Genomic DNA, 18631 nt, shown 5'->3' with positions numbered 1-18631 from the left:
GTCGATGTCGAAGGTGGTGGTGATGATAGCTCACATTTATTGTGTGCTTACATGTGCCAGGCTGTTTTTACTGGGTTTCCGAAGTCAGGAATCCAGCCTTTCGCGTCCCAACGTTGTGGGTTTTGTACAATTTATCGTTTAAGACTTTGCTAAAGGTTTTCGATCGAGTCACCTTTTACATTTTAAACGTGAATTTCCTTTAGGAGAAAAATTTAAGTCTCTCCCCTAAATGGAGATTTGTCCGATATAGGAGATAATGATAAAAACTAATGGATTTAACATGAAAACATTTTAAATTCTGGCTAGATTTCATTGTCTAAGGCTCTCAGAGCCCTTTTGTTAACAAAGGAACATTGGTGTTCAGCGGTGTTAAAGACAAGCTAGGAAAATGAGATGTTCTCCTTGAAGCAATCAGAAGTTTCTAAAAATAATTGGAAAGGGATGAACTTTCTCCTTAGGTGTTCAGCATTATTTCAGATCACCCATGTACCACCTAAAGCCCCAGTCATCTTCATCACCTTCCCTGGTGGAGTGCCTCCTGTGTCAATGACCAGGGCAACCCCGGAGGTAGGGACTGTTACTCGCATTGGATCCGTAAGGAAGCCTGCCCAGAGAACAGTGAAGCAACTATGAGTCCCAGGACTCATAGCAGTAAAATAGAGTGGAGACTCCCAACTCTGGGCTTCTCTGACTCACTACTGTGAGCCATTGGTTCCTTCAGTAAGCGTTTGTGACTGATTTTGGGGGGTTAGAGAGATCGTGCTGCCTACCTTGGGGCTGTAGTGACAACCAGGAGAGGTAGCAGAGGGAGGATGCTTTGGGACCCAAGTTCCATGAAGTGTAGGTTCTATTCTTTTGAGCTGTAGGGCCAACCAGAGAGTTGATGGCATTGCCCAGTGAGATGGCAGCAAGACACACTTGTGTCACAATAATGTAGTTGTCAAGAGCACTGATGTGGTGTCAGATGGACCCAAGCTTTAGCATATCAGCTGTGTGAGCTTCAACACTTTGTTCACCTTTCTTTCTTTCTTTTTTTTTTTTTTTTTTAAAGATTTTATTTATTTATTTGACAGAGATCACAAGTAGGCAGAGAGAGAGAGAGGATGAGAAGCAGGCTTCCCGCTGAGCAGAGAGCCGGCTGCGGGGCTCCATCCCAGGACCCTGGGATCATGATCTGAACTGAAGGCAGAGGCTTTAACCCACTGAGCCACCCAGGCACCCCTACTCATTCTCCTTTCTGAACTTCAGTGTTCTTATCCATAAAATGGTACTTGTTTTTATCTGAAAAGTTTCATATAAGGATCAAGTGAGAACATACCCTTAAAGTGCTTAGATCAGGTCCAGCATGCAGTGATCAATCAGTAGTACTGGGAATGGGTATATATGCTAGGCTGAGGAGTTTAGTCAGAGATGCGGTTGTGGTATTTTTAAAGAAGGTAGAGCTGGAAAAGATGAGTTCATTTTGGACAGGCTGAGGGATGATTCCCCCCTTTTCTTTGAGAGACAGTGTTCCCATGGGGTGCTGGGGGCGGGGTGCAAGGGGCAGAGGGAGAGAGAATCTTGAATAGGTTCCACACCTGATGCAGGGCTTGAACTCACAACCCTGAGATCAAGACCTGAGCTGAGATCAGGAGTCAGCCACTTAACCAACTGAGCCATGCAGGTGCCTCATTCACCCTTTTTATTTATTTATTTTTTTTTTACAAATATTTTATTTATTTGACAGAGAGAAATCACAACTAGGCAGAGAGGCAGGCAGAGAGAGAGGAGGAAACAGGCTCCCTGCTGAGCAGAGAGCCCGATGCGGGGCTCAATCCCACGACCCTGGGATCATGACCCGAGCCGAAGGCAGAGGCTTTAACCCACTGAGCCACCCAGGCGCCCCCACCCTTTTTATTTTTTAAAAGATTTTGTTCATTCATGTGAGAGAGGGAGAGATTACAAGCAGCGGGAAGAGGAAGAAGTGGTCTCCTCACTGAGCAGGGAGCCCAACAAGGGGCTCGATCCTAGGACCTTGGGATCATGACCTGAGCTGAAGGCATCACCTTAACTGACTGAGCCACTCAGGCATCCCTCTCCCCTTTTATAGAGGATTAAACTGAGGCTTTGGAGGGTTAAGTGACTTTTTTTTTTTTTTTGAGGTAACAAGGGCATACATGGCCAGAACTACTAGTTAGACTTCAGTATTCTGACTCCAGGAAAATCTCCCAGTTCCAGCTCTGAAAAATCTTAAAAGTTTCCTCCTTTTAACAGGTCTCTGCTATTTCCTCCTGACGTGATCAAACAACCATGTCATCAGAATCGAGCAAAAAACGGAAGCCCAAAGTGATCCGAAGTGATGGAGCTCCAGCTGAAGGGAAGCGTACCCGCTCTGATACAGAGCAGGTGAGATCAGCCAGGGCTGCCACACTGCTGAGAAATTATAGCTTGTGGCCAAAGCACCTGGCTGTGAGTTTGCAGCAGCTGAGGGTCACAGGGACTACCGCCCAGGTGGCCTCTGCTTGACCGGGTGCTGGGACTTCCCTTGGTTCTACAGACCTTAGTATTTACATCTGGTTTAGCTGCAGCATCCCAAGAACCTACCAGCTTGTATTAGACATAAGTAGTGTGTGAACAGAGACCTCGTTCTAGTATGGTGTATGTCTCCATTTTTCCTGAAGGTCAGAAGAAGCCAGGATCTGCAGCACACCACTGGTGTGATTGGAGATGTGGCATCCCTGGTCTGCTGCTGAATTAGTATCAGAACAGCATCCCCACAGAATCTCTTCTGTGGCCTGAGAGCTCATGTGGTCAGCAGGTTTTTCCTTTTACTGTTTCTCTCTCCTTGACTCTGTCAAGCTAATTTATGACTTAATTGTTTTGGTTGGTTGGTTGGTTACTTTATTATTTAATTTTAAGATGTTAATTATTTATTTGAGAGAGAGTACAGGAGAGAGAGCAAGCACAAATGAGGGGAGAGGCAGAGGGAGATGAAGAAGCAGGTTTCCTGATGCGGGGCTCTGTCCCAGGACCTTGGGATCATGACCTAAGCCAAAAGATGATGCTTAACTGACTCAGCCACCCCAACACTCTACTTTTTTTTTTTTCCTAACTAGAATAGAGAAACATAAGAATTTGAATTTAAGTAGAAAATGATGTTTTCCTCAGATTTAGGAACTCTAGATTAACAAAAATACCTTATCCACTGCAGGCACTGGTTCTTTTTTTACTGAGATGTAATTGATATATAACATTATATTAATTTAAGGTGTACAACATTCAGTATCTGTATATATTGTGAAATGATAACCACAAAAGTCTAGTTAACATCTATCCGCATGTATAGTTAAAATTTTTATTTCTTCTGATGAGAACTTTTCTAATTAAGTAGGCTCCACGCCTAGTGTCAAGCCTGACATGGGGGTTGAACTCACAAACCTGAGAGCAAGACCTGAGCTGAAGTCAGGAGTTGGACACTTAACTCACTGAGCCACTCAGGCACCCCTGTGATGAGAACTTAGAAGATCTACTCTCCTAGCCACTAGTAAATATGCAGTGCGGTATTATTAACTATAGTGGACTCCCTCTTTAAGGAATGCATTCTGTTCACTTCGAAGGCTGAGTGACCAATTATGATTGGCCCACATCAGGTTGAAGAAAGGAAGAGATCAGACCCATGAGGTAGAAATGGACAGGTTTAATCCTCCTCCTCTCTCTTCCCCACATTCCCTTCTTAATTTTAACCTCTGCTAAAGCTTTATTTGACCATCTAAACACTCATCAGTAGGAACTTAGATAAATGAATTCTAGTTCATCTACATAGTGGATTATAACACAGCCATTTTAATGGATATTTAAATTTATTGGGATGAGAAATTTCATGAACAGTATGATCCCATTTTGTTTAAAAATAAAATTTGTGTTTATCCGCAGTATTAAAAATAGTTGTTTCAGGCTGGGAGGTGAGATTACAGGCAACTTTTCATTTTGCTTTTGATACTTCTCACTGTGTTCTGAGTCTCTGACACCAAGCACACATTACTTTATGGTTAGAAATAAGAAAAGAGGAATGAATTCTTTTCCATTTTGAAAAGAACAAAAACCTTTGATTTGAGGACCAGATTTTTTAGACACCTGATTTGGGGTTTCATCGTTACTGATTTCAGCCCAGTGTCCCTGGTCCCAACAGGGAGACTTTTATTCCCCACCCAAGGCCTGTTTCCTTCCCTCCACAGGAAGGTAAATACTATAGTGAGGAGGCTGAAGTGGACCTGCGGGACCCTGGGAGAGACTATGAGCTGTACAAGTACACATGCCAGGAGTTGCAGAGGCTCATGGCTGAGATCCAGGACCTGAAGAGCAGAGGAGGCAAGGATGTGGTAAGGAGTGGGACTGGGATTGGGCAGACAAGAACCTGGTGGGTTTGAACGGGTGGCCTTGTTTTGCACCCATCAAAGCCCTTCCTCATCTTGGTCTTCTGTCCTAGCTGTGATCAGGGGGTTGGAGTCTGGGGGCTCCAGAGACGTGCCTGTTAACTTACGGGAACATGTCATCACCACCCAACTACCAGTTATAGTAACAGAAGTACAGGACAACTGATTTCTCTCATAACTGTAATTTGACAATTCATCTAACTGGTATTACGTGTTGGGCATTTTGCTAGGTTTTGAGAAATGATATGTCTAAATTTCTTTGCTTTTTAAGGATGAATATGTACAAGTATGTCATTTCACAATAATTTCAGAAATGAAATTATTTTACATTAAATGAATGGAACAGACTTTGGGGCAAAGAAACTAAACAGTAGCTAAAAACAAAACCCATATTTTTCCAAGAATCTCACCAATTTGTGCTTATACTAGCCAGTATTGTTATGATAATTATATCATATTTTAATGTAGCCAAACTTTTCATTTATGTTATTCTGCAATGTTTCAGAGACCGATGGTATGCAGGGTGTTGCTATCGTTAGGATCTCTGTAGTCATACGTAGGGGCAGATTAATTGTGCATCGGCTGTATTTGCTCCATCTTCAATTCCTATTACTTCAGTCCAAGCAGAAATTGTTTTTTGGCCCGGATTTCCCTTATACAGTCATTCTTCCATTTCCCACTGACATTTCTCTTGGTTCTGAGTTCCTTCCAGTATTTGTTTTTGGTCCTGGATGGGGATGGGTCAGAAGTGAGGTGCTGAAGGAAGCTAAACCAGCACCTGTTGACAGGACTGTTACCAGTTTTCTTTGCCCATAGGCAGTTGAGATAGAAGATCGGAGGATCCAGAGCTGTGTGCATTTCATGACCCTGAAGAAACTTAATCGATTAGCCCACATCAGGTTGAAGAAAGGAAGAGATCAGACCCATGAGGTAGAAATTGAGAGGTTTAATCCTCCTCCTCTCTTTTCCCCACATTCCCTTCTTAATCCCCTTTATCTCTTCCCTGAGTTTGCTTCTGCTCTGTCTGACCTGACTTGACCCCCTCTCCTCTGACCTTGTCCTCCTTTCAGGCCAAGCAGAAAGTAGACGCCTATCACCTGCAGCTGCAGAACCTGTTGTATGAGGTGATGCACCTGCAGAAAGAGATCACCAAGTGTCTGGAGTTCAAGTGAGTTTCAGAGAATAGCCTTTGGCAAAATAGTCTGTTAGTAACTGCTTTTCTTACGTAGCTCAGTGTGAACTACTCTCCTTAAAAAAATCAGATGGGCTTGGAGACTGCAGGATCTGGGACAAGGGTGAGTAGATCACTTTGATTGGGAGAATTGGAGGCAGTGTTTTCAGGCTGCACAAAGAACCTCGGCAGGCGAGAATTCTACCACCGAACCATCAATGCCATAAAGAACCTCGGAAGCCTGTCTGACTTTTCAAAGTTTTGAGCTCTGCACCTGGTCGAAAGCAGTTGTCTTTCTCCAGCAGGGGCCTTTACATTACCGGTCTGATTCCTGGGCACCTTGCATAGGAGCAGCTGCTCTCCAGTCAAATCCTTTTAACCTTTTGGCCCATTTTTTCCTCTCTAAAGTTCCAGCCATTCATTTTTGCAACTGGATTTTATTCTTCAGAAGCTAAACTTCTTGCTACTTAGCTGCCTTCAGGTGAACAAACTATAATCTGTCAGTGTCTGCCTTAAAATGTAATGACTCTTGGTAAATCCAAACTGAGAGATGAGAAGGAAGAAGGAGTAGACAGAGGAAGAGAAGGGAATATATTCTTGCTTGGTCAGACCTATTTGTGCAGATTGAGAAGAGGCAGGTGTTTGGGGGGTTTGTTTTTGTTTTTGTTTTTTGCTTGGGGGGGGCACCTGGGTGGCTCAGTAGGTTAAGTGGCTGCCTTTGGCTAGGGTCATGGTTCCAGGTCCTGGGATTGAGCCCTGAGTTGGGCTCCCTGCTCAGTAGAGAGCCTGCTTCAACCTCTCCCTGCCACTCTGCCTACTTCTGCTCTCTATCTCTTTGTCAAATAAATAAATAAAATCTTTAAAAAAGAGAAAGGACAAGCAAGAGTGGGGGTGAGGAGCAGAGGGAGAGGGAGAAGCAGACTCCCTGTTGAGTGGGAAGCCCAATGCAGAACTTGGTTCCAGGGCCCTGAGATCCTGACCTGAACTGAAGGCAGATGCTTAGCCATCTGAGCCACCCAGACCCCCGAGGTAGGTTTTATTTATAATAAACTTGGGATGAGAGAGGCATATCAGTCATTGAGTCTGGTGTATTTTTGATAATTATGCTGATTTGGGGGAGGTATCTTTATCTGCTGTACAAATTCATCATGTAATAATAGTTAAATATTAATAGAGGTGAGATCTGTATCAGGTTTGTACCTCAGTTAATAGTATTGTGTCATTGTCAGTTTCCTGGTTTTCATAATGTACTGTGTATAGATGTTATCATTGGAGGAACCCAGGGGAAGGGTACACAGAGGAAATAAACTCTCAGTACTATTTTTGAAACTTCCTGTGTATCTTAAACTGTTTAAAAATAAAAAGGTATTAAATACAAAAGAATGTGATGCCCCAGGCTATAACCATCACTCAGATGAAAACTGACAAATGCAGAATGCAGTAGAACCCTGGCCTATGGAGAGGCAGGTGACCACCCTTGGCCTCGGTCAGACAGCCTGGATTCACATTCCAGATCTGCCACTCACTGTGTGACCTTGGGCAAGATGCTCATTTGTAGAAGTCTTCATCTCATTTGAGGTATGGAAATAGAAATCCCCATTTGATAAGAGTTATCATGAGAAATAAGTGAGATGAGGCTGGCATACAGTGGGTGCTTAATACCTGGTAACTGTTGTTACTGTCATCTTTTGTCCACAGCCTGTGCACTACTGTGTTAATGCAGGAGAAAGCATTGGGTTTCTTTTCTTGTGAGTCACTGTATATGCACCAGTTGAAGCCTCTAAATCATTATACCCTGCTGAATCTTCCCCATCCTATGCTTAATGCAGTTAATATTTTGAACTTAAATGCAGACCCTTACTTTTTTTTCCTGTCTCCAATTCTTGGTTTCAACCTGGCAGTCTAGGTCTAGACTGTAGTGTTTTTTGTTTGTTGGTTGAAGATTTTATTTATTCATGAGCGACAGAGAGAGAAGCAGGCTCCCCACTGATCAGGGAGCCTGATACGGGACTTGATCCAAGGACCTGGGATCATGACCTGAGCTGAAGGCAGATGCTCAACCATCTGAGCCACCCAGGCGCCCTATAGTATTTTTATTCACTCTTCAGTTCTTAACCTCTTTTGCTAAACTTGGACATCTGTAAGTTTTATAAGCATCCCTTCCAGGTCTTCAGCTAATTCATGGATAAAAACGTTGGACACGATGGATAAGGATCCTATCGTATGTCACCAACTACATCTCTTCAAAATGAAACATTTACTAATGAGCATTTGCTGAGAAGACTGGGTTCTAGGTTCCTGGGTAGTTGTAAAACAGGGCTGAGTAAGCATATGTGGAGGGAACTGTGGGCCCACTTAATCCATGGTTTGGGATCCTGAGAAGATCAATCTGACATCTAGTTCTTCCCTGCAGGTCAAAGCATGAAGAAATTGATCTGGTCAGTTTAGAGGAGTTTTATAAGGAGGCTCCTCCAGATATTAGCAAGGCTGAAGTCACCATGGGAGACCCTCACCAGCAAACCCTTGCACGTCTGGACTGGGAGCTGGAACAGCGAAAAAGGTTGTGTATCCTTCCTGACCTTGTTAATCTGTGCCGACACAGACATTTATGGGGACGGTGCTTTGTGATGCATGACCCACAATGATACAGCAGAGTTCTGTGGAACCAGTAGACTGGTTTAAGACCAAATTAATTCGCACCTGATAATTCAAACTTGACCAACAGTATAATGGGTGGGGCTGGAATTAAGGCTGTTAATAGAAGATTGGAGTAACTTTTTCTTTAAAATTTTAACACCTGAGACCTAAATACCTTTTGTACTGTAAATTTAATTTTTTTCTTTTTCTTTTTCCTCTGCCTCTGTGGTACTTTAAAGGTTTGCAGACATTATTTTAGAAGGTTATATACAACATTCATGTGCATAGACAAATGATAATTTACATAATCTTTCCTCTGTTGGATTGGACTTTCAGTTATTTTTTTGCTATCATAAATTAGGCTTCAAGGTACACCTTTACATAAAAAAATCCTGTATTAATAAAGATCTTTTATTTATTAATTGTAAATAGAACATATATACTGTGTAATTTAATTGAGGTCTTTTTAAGGGGATAGTGTATTTTTCATATCAGATCTTTCATGACTGTATTCCTTTCATTAATAGTGACTTTCTTCCCCATATTTGTATGAGAATTCTAGGGCTTTTGTTGACACATTTGCTCTATTTTCCATTGAAGAAGCAGGTGTTTTTATTTCTTTTCTTTTTCCTGTTATAAAATGTATTTTATGCTTTTGGTCCATGTTATGAATTTAATAAGCACTAAGTGTGGTTGTTATGGAATTAGTGTCAGGTGTTGAGCAGATGGGGCTGGCCCATCACTTCCCTGTCCAGTACATGGCTTGCCTTGGCACAGGCTAAATCATGAGTGTTCTATTCCTGTAGTCCAGAGTCCATCACCACTCTGCCTCACTCAGGCCAGTTTATGTGCCTCATTTGGATTCTGTTGTTGCTAGGTCCACATGTTTGTGAAAGTTTTGGCTGTAGACCCTAGAGGCAAAAAAGGGAATAGGAAATGACACAGGGATATTCCCTAGTGGTTAATGGGCAGAGCCTCTGGAGCCAGACAGGCATGGATTCAAAGCCCAGATTTGTACTTGCTTTTAGCTGAATGACCTTGGGCAAGTTGTCTACTTCCTTGAGCCTTTGTCTCTTCCTTTGGGGAAAAGAAGGGTCCATACCTATCTTCCAGGATTTTTATAAGGATTAAATGCAATAATGCTTATAAAGAGTTCTCAAAGTGCCTGACACATAGTAAGTACTAGGTAAACATTAGTTATTCATGACTAACTGTCATTAGGTGGGTTGTAACAGTCAGTAAGTGTGTCAGGAGATCTCTGAGGAGCTTCGAGTGACAGTGGTCTGTCCTTCCCCAATAGGCTGGCGGAGAAGTACCGAGAGTGCCTGTCCAACAAGGAGAAGATCCTTAAGGAGATTGAGGTCAAGAAGGAGTACCTAAGCAGCCTCCAGCCTCGCCTCAATAGCATCATGCAGGTAGGACTCTCCCCCATCCTCCCCAACATTGACCTTTTGCTTTGCCCTCAGCACCCAATGAGACCTTGCTAACCTGAGGCCTCCAGCAGCCTTGTCTCCGTTTGGGGTTTGCCAGGTATGTTACCCTAGTGGGTGTCAGAGCCCAGTGCAAGGATGGTCCTGTTTAGAGCTTCTGCCAAGCCAGTACGGTAAGGTTGTGTCCTGGGTGGAAGAGATGCCAGGTGGGTTCAGGAACATATACACACGTTTATCTGGAATTTTTTCTTTTCACCCACAGCTGCTTCCAGGTAAAATACTTTTGCAAACTCTGGGTTTAATTTACCCAGAATGGTTTCCACTAGCCCCACAAGCCTCTAAGCCTGCTTCTGTGGTTGTCTGTTAGACTCTTGACTATGCCTTGGGGGCAGATGTTCAGTAGAGGTACTCTCTCTGAAAAGAACTTTATTCACATCTGAAAGCTGTTAGGTGCCTTTGGGAGGAAAAGTCCCCACTTTAGAATGTAATGTAAAATGTCATGTCTTTCTGTATAGGTGACCTGATTTCTATTTGCTCCGTGAGGCCAGATTTGCTCTAAATTCTTTTTTTTTTTTTTTTTTTAAAGATTTTATTTATTTGACAGAGATCACAAGTAGGCAGAGAGGCAGGCAGAGAGAGAGAGGAAGGGAAGCAGGCTCCCCGCTGAGCAGGGAATCTGACATGGGGCTCGATCCCAGGACCCTGGGATTATGACCTGAGCCGAAGGCAGCGGCTTAACCCACTGAGCCACCCAGGCACCTCTGCTCTAAATTCTTGTAGTTTGTTTGTTTTTTTTTTTTAAAGTAAACATTATACCCAATGTGGGGCATGAATTCAAGACGCCAAGATTAAGAGTCACAAATTGGCTCTACTGACTGAGCCAGCCAGGCACCCCTCTAAATCCTCATAGTTTTATGTAGCAGAGTAAATGGTTAACATGGAGGAACTTTGCAAAAGGACCTTAGAAAAATCAGAGATTCCCTTTTCTAGGATTTGGCAAGATCCGCATTTCCTCCCTTCAACTCTCAGCATAGAATTAGAATTGTTAACAAATATTCTCAGTAGCACTTCATAATAGGACAAAAAGAAAATGGAAAGTTTTGGTTGTACTTAATTTTTCCTGGTTGGTTTTTGTTTTTTAGATTTTGTTTATTTATTTATTTATTTGAGAGAGAGCGTGGGGGGAGGAGGAGCAGAGGGAAAGGGACTACCAGGCTCTACCCCAATTGCAGAGTCCAGTGCAGGGCTTGATCTCTTGACCCTGAGATCATGACCTGAGCCCAGATCAAGAATTAGATCCTTAATGGACTGAGCCACCTGGGCACCCCTTAATTTTTCCTGTTAATTGGAGTTTCTCTAAACATGCCTAAATAGGATACAGTTTAAAAAAAATTTTTTTAAAGGATTTTATTTATTTGACAGAGAAAGTAGGCAGAGAGAGAGGAGGAAGTAGGCGCCCTGCTGAGCAGAGAGCCCGATGCGGGGCTAGATCCCAGGACCCTGGGATCATGACCTGAGCCGAAGGCAGAGACTTTAACCCACTGAGCCACCCAGGCGCCCCAGGTTAAATAAATTTTTGCATGGTACAGTCATATAGCTAAGGAGCTCTATGGAAATAGAGAATATCATATCACTGATGAAATAATTGGACAGAACAAAGATTTATCTTCTAATTAAACAAAATAATGCCCATTGTAGGACATAAAGTACTATTTGATTGTATACCTTTGTTTATAAAGTATTCAGATGCATATATACATGTGTGAGTCCAGTGTATGCTTAGAAGAGTCATTATTTATACCAGATCATTAACAGTTACTTTGGAGTTTGGGAACTGGGATGTTTGTTTTGTTTTTAAAGTACTCTACGCCCAATGTGGGGTATTGACTCTGAGATCAAGAGTCACATGTTCTACCAATTGAGCCAGTCAGGTGCCTCTGGAGGGTTTCTGCTTTATAAACTTGAATACAACCTTTTTTTTTTTTTTTTTTTTTTTTAAGTAGATTTCACACAGGTCTTGAACTCACAACCCTGAGATCAAGACCTGAGCTGAGATCAAGAGTTGAATACTTAACTGACTGAGCCACCCACGTGCCCCAGATACAAATTTTTAAAACAATGAACATATATGACATTTAAAAAAATAATTTTGTGCATAGAAAAGCATAAATGTATAGCTCAGTGAATATTCACAAGTGGGGGTGCCTGGGTGGCTCAGTAGGTTAAGCCTCTGCCTTCGGCTCAGGTCATGATTTCAGGGTCCTGGGATCGAGCCCCATATCGGGCTCTCTGCTCGGCGGGGAGCCTGCTTCCCCCTCTCTCTCTTTGCCTGCCTCTCTGCCTGCCTCTCTGCCTACTTGTGATCTCTCTCTGTGTCAAATAAATAAATAAAATCTTTAAAAAAAAAAATATTCACAAGTGAACACATCTCTGTAACAGGCACCCAGATTGAGAAAAAGAACATTGATTTTTCAGAAGCAGTTTTATTTCCCCTTCCAGTCACTGTCTCCTCTCACACACACCCCACCCCCGGAACCATTATCTTGACTTCTAATGTCATAGGTTAGTTGGGCCCATTTTTGAACTTAAACAAGTGGAATCATATAATATATACTCTTTTTTTTTCTTAAGACTTTATTTATTTATTAGAGAGATGGCAAGAGAACACAAGTAGGCAGAGCAGCAGGCAGAGGGAGGGAGAAGGAGGCTCCCTGCTGAGCAGGGAGCCCGATATGGGACTCGATCTCAGGACCCTGGGATCATGACCTGAGCCGAAGGCAGCTGGTCAGCTAACTGAGCCACCCAGGTGCCCTATACTTTTGTGTCTGGCTTCTTTTGCTCAACATTATGTTTGTGAGATACGTCTGTACTGTCGTGAGCACCAGGAGTTCATTTATTTTCATTGATACTTAGTGTGTTTCCCTTCTAGTTTGGGGCTAATGAATAATCCTGCTATGAGCATTCTTTGTCCTTTGCTGCTTGTGTGTACATATTTCTGTTGAATATGTTCCTAGAATGAAATTGCTAGGTTATAGAGTATGCTAGGAATATATTTAGTTTTGGTGGACACTGAAACAGTTTTCTAAAGTGATTGCACTGATTTATAAAATTCCCCTAGCACCAGATGAAAGTTCTAATTGCTCCTCATCCTCACCAACACTTGATATTGTCAGTCATCTTAATTTTAGCCATTCTGGAGAGCATTGCTTATGGTTTTCAATTCCCTTTTCTCAAGGACCAGTGATGTTGCACATAGTCCCTTTTATATGCTTATTAGCTTTTGGATTACCTCATTTGTGAAAGGCCTGTTCACATCTTTTGCTTGGACTTCTTCATATTTTCTGGAGATGAATCTTTTGCAGATATTTTCTGATTTTCTTTTTCACTCTCATAATAGTATCCTTTTTTTTTTTTTTTTGAGATTTTATTTATGTATTTGACAGACAGAGAACACAAGTAGGCAGAGAGACAGGTGGTGGGGGAGCGGGGAAGCAGGCTCCCTGCTGAGCAGAGAGCCCAACGAGGGGGCTCGATTCCAGGACCCTGAGATCATGACCTGAGCTGAAGGCAGAGGCTTTAACCCACTGAGCCACCCAGGCACCCCATAATGGTATCTTTTAATGAGCAGATGTTCTTAATTTTTATATGATCTGATTATCAGTGTTTTCCTTTATGGTTAGTGCTTTGGTGTCTTATTTAAGAAATTTATCTCTGTCCCAAGGTAATGGAGATACTCTCTTCTTTTCTTATAGAAGCTTTATTATTTGTCTTTCACATTTAGATCTCTAGGCTTCCTGGAAGGGAATGTTGTGCGTAGTGTGAGTTAAGGGTCAGATTCATTTTTTTTCCCCCGTGTTGGTATTTAGCAAGGTCATTTATTGAAAAGACCATTCTTTCCCCACTCTGCTGTGCCACTTTTGTCTTAAATCAAATGTCCCTGTAGGTTTGTTAATGGTCTGTTTGTCTATCCAGGCACCAGTACCACACTGGCTTATTTACCATAGGTTTTTTTTTTTGTTTTTTTTTTTTTAAGATTTCATATATTTGTCAGAGAGTGCAAGTGTGAGAGAGAAAAAGCACGGGTGGGAGGAGAGGCAGAGGGAAAGGGAGAAGCAGGCTCTCCACTGACCAGGGAGCCCAATGTGGGGTTCAGTCCCAGGACCCCGGGATATGATCTGAGCTAAGGGCAGACACTTAAACAACTGAGCCACCTAGGCACCTTGGCCCTTTGCATTTAACATAGTAAATTTTAGAATCAGCGAGTCGATTTTCATGTGCTGGGATTAGACTGGGATTGCATTGAATCTGTAGATCGCTTTGGGGAGAATTGATTTCAAGAAAATATTGAGTCTTCCAGACCTTTAACATGGCGTGTATCTCCATTCATTTAGATCTTTCATTCTCAGACCTTTGTGTGGAGGCTTACGTACCTTTCAGTTACTTATTCATAAGTAGTTGATGTTTTCTTGATGCTATTGGAAATGGCTCTTTTTCTAAATTCATTTTCTTACTGTTCGCTGCTTGTATAAATTGATTTTTTTGGTACTGACTTTTTGTCTACCTATTTTAGTTTGTCATATATTTTTAGTAAATAAAAAGCTATTTAGTAAATAAAAAGCCACCTCTTCACATGTGGACTGCCTAAGAAGAGAAAACAAAAACCCTTCTTTCGTTGCATGCAGGCTTCCCTCCCCGTTCAAGAGTACCTGTTCATGCCGTTCGACCAGGCTCACAAGCAATATGAGACAGCTAGACACCTGCCACCTCCCCTCTATGTCCTCTTTGTCCAAGCCACTGCATATGGTCAGGCCTGTGGTGAGTATGGGGGGTGGGTAAGGAAGGGGGCTGTGGGAGCAGCAGTCTTGGCCGTTTGAGTCATTTGGAAGCCCTGCCTGCTGAGGAAGGCTCCCTGGTCCTGCCCAGAAGCCCACAGGTGACAGATGCTGCCTCCCTGCCACACCACCCAGCATGGCTGCTTTGACCAGCTGGCCTGAGGCTAGACTAACCTGGTGGGCATTTCAGAGTGGATGGCTTTGAATCTTTGATGAGCCTGGCTGGGCAGCTGTTGGGTGCAGTGCCCAGGCAGCTTGTCTGGGGTCCCAGACACTCACTCCATCGAGGCACGCTTGGCAGGGGGATCGGCACCTCTTGCTCTGCTTCAGAGAGGGGACTTGGTGAACGCAGGTCCCAGGCAGCTTTCCCAGACTTTCACCAAGCCCAAACAAGCTGCATGCTATTATAGTGATTACTAAGTGTGAGGATGTCTCCGCTTTAAGCTTAAGGGCAGCCCTTTACTTCACTAGGATTTTGAAGAGTTTTTGGAGACCCTAACTTTTGCCTTACTGCAGTTTTACCCAGCACCTAAACTTTTCTTCTTCACCCCATCGCATCAGGCAGATATGTATTGCACCAGTGCATGCCTCTCCTCCCAGCCATGGGCACCAACACATTACTGTCTCTCTTCTTGTGTTTTCCTGGTCCTTCTGGTCCGCTCCCTCCCTTTTGTTCTCCTCCTTGTTTCCATCATCAGCTCATATGAAATCCTCCCAGCCCCCTAGACAGGGTGAGTAATTTTCTTTTCTTTTGTGTTTTAACCCATCGTGTTTCCTTTCCCATTTTACTGTAGAATTTCAGGATTAAGTTACCCAAAAGAACAGTTAGGCATTTGCCAGTGGTTGGTGGGAGCAACCACCTTATTTGGGGTGAGGTATGTTTATGAAGGGCTGTCAAAGCAGTAGCCAGCCACCTGGGAGGATTATCTCAGTGGCTTGCCAGGTAGAGGAAGTTTGCCATCCCTCCTTAGTACAGTTGGGCAAACCATTTCAGGCTCCTGTGACTATCTGTAATCTGTATACCCTTTTGAATGGAGCAAGACGGGTGGTGGGCTGTCTTGATCTCCCAGCACTAGACCTCTGGAGTTCCACAAAGGCAGGCCAGGCGTGAGCCAGGGAATTGTCAGTCCTAGTGTGCAGAACAGTCCACTTATATTTGTGCTTGAGACACTGGGCTCAAGTTGAGTAGACCTGGTCTTGAATCCTAGCTTAGCGACTTCCGCCCATTATAGCCTACAACTCTGAGCCTTAATTTTCTCATCTCATGGTTATAATAATTGTATGGCTTTCATAGGGTTGTTGGGAAAGTTAAACATTAATTTGAAAAAATTATTTTTAAACATTAATTTGAAAAAAATAATTTTATAATTATAAGGATTAGCTCATTTGGTCCTCACCACCCAACTGGGCAGCTGCTGTTTGTCAAGACAGAACTTCATCGTTGCAGAAAGTGGGGCTCAGAGCAGTGATGTAACTTCCCAGATATTTAAAAATTGGGGCAGGGACTCTGATTTGGGTCTAGACTGCAGGGTCCAAGTTCCTATCCACTGTCTTGGCTCCCAGTTAAATGTGACAGTACCAGCGAGATGCTTGGTTTAGTACAGAATGGAGACTAAGCACTTAGCTGAGAGCTGTCATTTCCAGGATGTGGACAGTGGATAGGTTCTGGATGAGAATCTTTAAGACAGTTGGCAACAAAGTATTTTGTAGCTTTAGGCCCTAGGTTGGTATTGTGCATTGGAATAAGCCTGAAAAGAGAGGAGTTCCCCGTAGTTTCAGGTGGTGCTGGTCCAGAAATCTGCACTTTGGGTTCTTTGTTCTCAGTAAACACTGGAAAAAAAGACTTAAGTATCCTATCATGTTCCTCTTCATTTGGAGAAAGGGCTTTTGCCCTTCCACTGCCCAGTCAGTAAGGACCTGTGACAAACGCAGAAGAAATGCATTCCCAGAGCTAGCCTGTTTGTATAGCTTAGCTCCTTCCCTCAGCAGCTGTCATATGAAGCTTTTTCTTGCTCACAGATAAGACATTGTCTGTGGCAATCGAAGGCAGTGTGGATGAAGCCAAAGCTCTGTTTAAGCCTCCTGAAGACTCCCAAGGTAATGTAGTCAGATTCTTCCCCAAGTTTTCCGTAGCTGGTTCCCAGGACACAGGGTCACCACTCACAGGCAGTGCTGGGTCTTTGGAAATTAGCTGTACTAGTTTTGAGTATCATGGAGCTTAACTTTAACGTCCTTATGCTCCGGATAGACAAGAAAAAACAGTGCTTGTGGATTTCAACCCTGCTACTCACTAGCTCACTGATCCTGGGAAAGCTTTTTACCATTTCTGAGCCTCAGTTTACTCACCTGTCAAAACAGGATAATAATTACTTGTGTAGGATTAGTACATGGATTAAGTGATGAAGTCATGTGTGCAAAGTCCTTAAGCATCATTCTGGGCACATAGCAGCCCCTCAAATTGTATGAGCTGCCGCTGTTGTTATTACTTATATTACTGTTACTGCTACCACCACATTAAAAAGCACTTTCAGAAATGGGAGGAAGAGGGTAGTGAGATTATGAGGCATTCCTCCTTTTTTTTTCCTTGGGCCACCATGTTTTCTGTACCGCATAAACAGCAGCAAATCAGTTCATTGTGTATTCTAAAGAAACGCATTTACAAATGACACAGAGTCTTGGCGCCTTTATGCCCCTCGCCTCTAGATGCCTTCTCTTTGTGGTTGCAGATGATGAGAGCGACTCAGACGCTGAGGAGGAGCAGACCACGGTGAGAGCTGTTGCCCCACATGAGTGTGCCATGCAGCCACCCCCGGGGTCTGCTAGTTGGCAGGTGCTATGATCCCTAGAAGCAGAAGAAAGAGGTTGGAAAGAAAGGGCTACTAGGGGCCTGGCAGCCAGATGGTTGAAGCAGCAGGTCCCAGGCAGCAGTCCCTGGCCTATAGGGAGAAGGAAGGGGGAAATTCGTATGACCAGTGCTTATCTGCTTTGATCTTTCCTTTATCCAGAAACGCCGGCGACCCACACTGGGAGTTCAGTTGGATGACAAACGCAAGGAGATGCTGAAGAGGCACCCACTGTCTGTCATGCTGGACCTGAAGTGCAAAGGTCTGGCTTCCCTTGTTCTGGGCGATCCCATAGCTGCAGGTGCCCAAGGTCCAGCAAGCCAAGTCCTGTTTGACCGAGAAAAGATTCTGGTTTCATATTTCTCTATTTTGCCTCATTGTTTGGCATGAAGTTTGTTTGATTCCGCCCCCCTAAGTCATAACTATAACAATTCAGTACAAAACTAGACACATAATGGATGCTCAGTAAAATTGGACCAATTTCTGAATTTGTTAAATCAGATACACAGAACAAGTTGCAAGAGTATGCAGGTTTTGAGTAATATGACCAATGTGCTTAATATAACAAATATAAGTAGAGGTTTGTATTCTGTAGAGAATGCATGTTTTGAATCTAGTTTTGTTTGGATAAAGAAGCATATGATAAAGCATTCTAGCAGGGTAAGAGTTAACCATTACATGTAAGTTGCCCTCTCACCTAAGACTCCCAGACTGTGGTCATTGGTCTTACCTCCAGTGACAACCATTGTGATAGATTTCTATGTGTTTTCTAGAACTATTCTATGCATTTGAAAGCTCTTATACTAGTGTTTGTATATCCCCTTCTCTTTTTAGTTTTTCTCAGGTGGAAACATATTCTACTCACTGGTCCTCTCTTTACTTTAAAAAAAAAAACAACTTGTTATTTTGAGATAATTTTAGACTCAGTAGAGTTGCAGTAATAGAGTTCTCATGTTCTTCATCCAGCTTCCCCTGATGTCAGCATATTACTTAACCACCGTGTAAGGATCCAAACCAATGTTAATTTCACTGGTATAATGTTACTAATTAAGCTACAGATTTTATGCAGGTTTCCCTGATTTTTCCGCTAATGTCCTTTGTTCCAGGATCCAGTGCAGGATCTCACATTGCATTTGGTTGTCTTGCCCCTTAGTCTCTTCCAGGCAGTGATAGTTCCTTAGTCTTTGCTTATCTTTCATGACCTTTGCAGACAAGTTCTATTATGTAGAAAGACTCAGTTTGGGTTCATCTGGTCCTTTCTCCTGATTAGACTGAGGTTAATGGGTTTGGGGGAGGAATACCATAG

The 18631-nt window shown here is 43.0% G+C and overlaps 1 protein-coding gene across 4 annotated transcripts in view; it reads left to right on the top strand.

Annotated features, from left to right (window-relative positions):
* Window positions 1–18631, top strand: part of THOC5 (THO complex 5) — a 36229-nt gene that overhangs the window by 935 nt on the left and 16663 nt on the right. The window contains exons 2-13 of one of the 4 annotated variants that reach the window (XM_046024511.1): window positions 459–567; window positions 2254–2385; window positions 4215–4358; window positions 5229–5342; window positions 5483–5580; window positions 7997–8143; window positions 9521–9635; window positions 14333–14465; window positions 15181–15213; window positions 16502–16579; window positions 17209–17249; window positions 17488–17587. In XM_046024511.1, coding sequence (XP_045880467.1) covers window positions 2290–2385; window positions 4215–4358; window positions 5229–5342; window positions 5483–5580; window positions 7997–8143; window positions 9521–9635; window positions 14333–14465; window positions 15181–15213; window positions 16502–16579; window positions 17209–17249; window positions 17488–17587 — 1099 coding nt within the window. In that variant the 5' untranslated portion in view covers window positions 459–567; window positions 2254–2289. Of the gene's footprint in view, window positions 1–458; window positions 568–1189; window positions 1268–2253; window positions 2386–4214; window positions 4359–5228; window positions 5343–5482; window positions 5581–7996; window positions 8144–9520; window positions 9636–14332; window positions 14466–15180; window positions 15214–16501; window positions 16580–17208; window positions 17250–17487; window positions 17588–18631 lie in introns of those variants that run through there. The other 3 variants (XM_046024512.1, XM_046024510.1, XM_046024513.1) reach the window with 3 other exon arrangements.

This window comes from Meles meles, chromosome 12 (assembly GCF_922984935.1).
Source record: "Meles meles chromosome 12, mMelMel3.1 paternal haplotype, whole genome shotgun sequence".
NCBI classification, from domain to species: Eukaryota; Metazoa; Chordata; class Mammalia; order Carnivora; family Mustelidae; genus Meles; species Meles meles.
The sequence above is the reverse complement of the archived record's forward strand: the minus strand, read 5'-3'. Positions and strand labels throughout refer to the sequence as shown.